At 34.6% G+C, this 4,114-nt stretch overlaps 1 protein-coding gene across 1 annotated transcript; it reads left to right on the top strand.

Annotated features, from left to right (window-relative positions):
* The first annotated feature begins 1,711 nt into the window (after positions 1-1,711).
* Positions 1,712-3,102, top strand: LOC104245695 (putative zinc finger protein CONSTANS-LIKE 11). The gene is made up of 2 exons (XM_009801347.1): positions 1,712-2,369; positions 2,567-3,102. Exons 1-2 carry the CDS (start codon positions 1,980-1,982, stop codon positions 2,777-2,779), a joined length of 603 nt encoding a protein of 200 aa, XP_009799649.1. The 5' UTR covers positions 1,712-1,979; the 3' UTR covers positions 2,780-3,102.
* The last annotated feature ends 1,012 nt before the right edge of the window (positions 3,103-4,114 follow it).

Below are 4,114 nucleotides of genomic sequence, written 5' to 3'. Positions count from 1 at the left end.
GGAATTTCATAGAAGAAGAAGAAGACACACCACATACAAGATATATGCAAATCATGTACAAAAAGACATATTTGTATAAAATTTGTTATTTAAGATCGATAATGTTAGTAGTTGTTTTTAACTAGGTAAAAATGATGTATGAAAGTTGTAGAAAAGTTATAAGTAGGTTGTATACTATATAACTAGTTGTATAAAATCTATTTTCGGTTTATATATTGTTGTAGATGTATCACATTTGAATATTCCATCATTCAACTTGACTGGTTTAGGTGTTGTCTATCGTCAGTGTCTCTATTGCTTTGGTTTGGCACTAATTTCTAGTTCAAGCTATTAAAATAGTTTTATAAGATTTGGTTCTCAATTAAGTGTTGAACTATTTTACGTTACTGTAGTTTGACATTATTGGAATTGTTATACTACAGTTAAGACACTATTGGAAAGAGGAGAGGAAAGAAAAAGAAAAAAAAGTGTAAATGAATCTCATAATTTAAGGTACTAATAGTGGATGAGGCCACAGAGAATAGGAAAAGAGGAGTGGGGAGAAAAAAAGAAAAGGTTGTAACTGAATTCCTTAATTTAAGACACTAATAATAAATTATATATAAATTGCAATCAATTCTTATTTAGGGCAGATGATATATAAACTTAGGACAATTTTGATAAATAAATTCCAAATACTTTTTAGGAACAAAAAAAAATGGAGTATTATCACTTTTAATCCACATCAGAAACTATTTACATTTGGTAGTCAAAAAAGTATATAAAATTTATATATAAAATGTAAAATGTATATATATAAAAAAATATACAAATTTTATCTATTTTTTCGGCTGTTATATTTACGGCTATACAATGCCATTTTTTTTTAAAAAAATCTCCTTTCTCAACGAACAGATTATTCAGCCAATGATGTCGCGTGGGCCCAACAAACACTCCAACCATTAGTTGCTGGTTCAGGCTGGAGAAACTCAAAAATAGCCAGATTTACAACTGGTCGTTCAAAAATAGCCCAGTTTCAACAGTAATCGAAATTTAGCCACTTTTCATGTAAAGATAAATCTGAGCGAAAATACTGTTCAAAATCCGGAAAATACGCCAGTATATTATGCTGGAGTTCCAGCATAAGTATACTTGAACTCCAACATATTATACTGGAGTTCCAGGATAAGTATGCTGGAACTCCAGCATAATATGATGGAGTTCCAACACAAGTACACTAGAACTCCAATATAATATACTGGAGTTCCAGCAATAATACCGGTCCAGCATAATATACTGGAGTTTGGAGCACCAGTGCTCCAGTCTCCAGTATATTATACTGGAGCCAGCAAAGTTTACCTGTCCAGCATAATATGTTGGAGTTCATACACAAGTGCACCGAACTCCAGTATATTATGCTGGACCGGTCTCTGTTGCAGTAAAATAGTGGCTATTTTTTATTGACTTAGTAAACGCTAACTATTTTTGAATGAACAGGCCGAAAATTGGTTATACCGTTCTAACTATTTTTGAATGAACAGGCCGAAAATTGGTTATACCGTTCTATTTTTACGGTTCGGGCACATTTCAAGTGGCCCACAGCCATTTAAACTAGGCCCAAATGAATCCACGTCAGCAAATCAGATTCTTCTTCAAAACTCATTCTGCCACGGCATTCCACCCAAACCAAAAAATATCCTGTTGGAACCAAAGGAAACAGCTCTCAGTTAGTCAATTTCTGTATTCTTTTATCGAGATTACATTAATACCCTTCACCCTAATTAAAGTACAGTGGTAATTGTGTGATTTAATTCAAAATTGAGGTTGTTTCAGCTCCCCCTACAAGTTGGTTCCTCTTTTTCTCACATTCACTGCTCTCGATTTTCTCATTTTTCAAACAGATTAGTACTTCGAAAATTCTTGCCCTATAATTCCTTCTCGATTTTCTCTCAGTACGAACTTCTTTTTCCGGTTAGAGAAGTTTCTAGAAACTGTTAACGATGAAAAATTGTGAGCTTTGCAATGGATTAGCCAGGATTTACTGCGAATCGGACAAGGCGAATTTGTGTTGGGATTGTGATGCAAAGGTACACTCGGTGAATTTTCTGGTAGCGAGGCACTCGAGGTCGTTGTTGTGCCACGTGTGCCAATTGCCGACGGCTTGGTCGGCCGCCGGAGCGAAGGTTGGCCGGACAGTCTCTGTGTGTGAACGGTGTGTGAACGATGAAAGAAGCGGTGGAGAAGGTGAAGATGAGGAGATTGATTTGGAGGATATTCAGGTTGTTCCGTGGTCATCGACTCCTCCTCCTCCGCCGGCTAGTTCATCGAGCAGCGATGAGTCGTTGAATAGCCATAAATATTCTTCTTTGAAGCGAATGCGCGAAGATGATGTATGTACATTAATTTTAACTCTTGCTTTAAATTAAAAAAAATTAAATTAATTTATTTTAAAATTAAATATTATCATATTTTGGAAGAGACCAAAAAATGTAGTGATATAAATTAGAAAGAGGATGTAATTTCCTTTTTGTTTCTTATAATTTTATGGCATTAAATCATGATTAATTGGTCCTTTTTATTGTAATAGGATGATAGTGGAACTTCAACATCTCATCGGGAAGTTGGTAAATTGCCGCAGCCGGAGGAGCGTGACGGCGATCAAGCGGCGTCCTCCTCCTCAACGAGGATGAGAAAGCCTTCGAAGATCCAGAAAACTGAAGGGAGCTTGACGGGTCGGGTTGAAACTACTGGATATTCGAGGATGATGGAACTAATCGGTGTGAGAAGAGACCCAGTGTAATAATCGCCGTAGACTCAACGAGGATACTGTAGGCGTTTATCTGGAATAATCAGAGGCTTCATAACCGTTCGATTGACCACTGATTTGACGCTTCTGTTTGGCTTACACCACCACGTCATTTCTACTTTTTCTTTACTTGTAAATACAGAAAGTCATTTCTACTTTTACTTACCTAGAACTTGTAGTCGGTGAATTTCTTATCATATGATTAGGATAAGATTTGATTTATTCTACTACTAAATCTTTAGACGGTTTGACAAATGAGGTGTACTTGTTACTTTGTGTAGTTTAATTTGGATAATGTTAAGGAATACTTGGCTCAATTAGTTGCCCTCCTTTTCCATGTATTTTCAAGAAAATTTCAAGGTTTCTAAAAAGAATTTTAGGATAATAATCTTTATAATGGATCAGAACGAGCAGTTTCTTTTGTTTACTAAGGGATCGTTCCGTACGCAGGATAAAGATAATAATGTTGGAATAAAGTTTGGAATTAACTTTATTTTATGCTGGTTTGGATATTAGCTAATCTCTTGAGAACTTGTGATTAATTATCCCACATATAAGGTAGGATAACTAATCTCATCGGAGATTCCATTATTATATCGTACGACCTTAAAGGGCTCGTTTGGTACGAGGGATAAAAGAAAATTAATCTCGAGATTAACTCTGAGATGAGTTTATCTTATATTTGGTTGGCTTAAAATCCTTATTTCACCAATTCCGAGATTAGTTATCCCGAGATTATAGTATTTTTGTATCCCTATAGAAGGATGAAATAATTAATCATGGAATAACTTAGTTCTCTAACCAAATGACACCAAGAGTGTTCTATATCAAAAGTAATGGATAATCCTTCTCAAAAAGGTAATGGATAATTTGGCATCTAGTGAAAGTAATGTTTTGCAATAAGGTCTTAACATTTTTTTAGGGTTTTTATACAATTTGTTTTGATCAAAACTTTTGATTAAATACAAGAAGGATAGTTTAATCGACCTAACAAGAAAAAGGAAAATGCATATTTGTTTGAAAGAGTTTTCAAATAACTGTTTTGCGCAATATGCATTAGTATCACTAAAAATTATTGTAGGATAGTAAATACTCCTTTATTTTTAATTAGAGATTTCACATTCAATACTTAAAGAATGAAATATCAACTTATCCCTAAAGTAGGACTTTGCAGCAATTAATCAGGTCCCACAGCGAATAAATGAGAACTAATAAGCATTAGCCCACCTGCCCTGAGATATTCTTTTAGAAATGACCTCTCAATTAACTCAGTCTAAACTCTAAAGTCGCATGGACTTGTGGGGTATATATACTGTGTATGAAGTAGTA

Source organism: Nicotiana sylvestris, chromosome 6 (assembly GCF_000393655.2).
Source record: "Nicotiana sylvestris chromosome 6, ASM39365v2, whole genome shotgun sequence".
Lineage (NCBI taxonomy): Eukaryota > Viridiplantae > Streptophyta > Magnoliopsida > Solanales > Solanaceae > Nicotiana > Nicotiana sylvestris.
This window is presented reverse-complemented; position numbering and strand designations above follow the sequence as displayed.

Bases quoted from the DNA above. Each gene is read 5' to 3' on its own strand.
- LOC104245695 (XM_009801347.1), top strand. From the start codon at position 1,980: ATGAAAAATTGTGAGCTTTGCAATGGATTAGCCAGGATTTACTGCGAA. The intron at 2,370-2,566 runs GTATGTACATTA...TTATTGTAATAG, and splicing joins AGCGAATGCGCGAAGATGAT to GATGATAGTGGAACTTCAAC.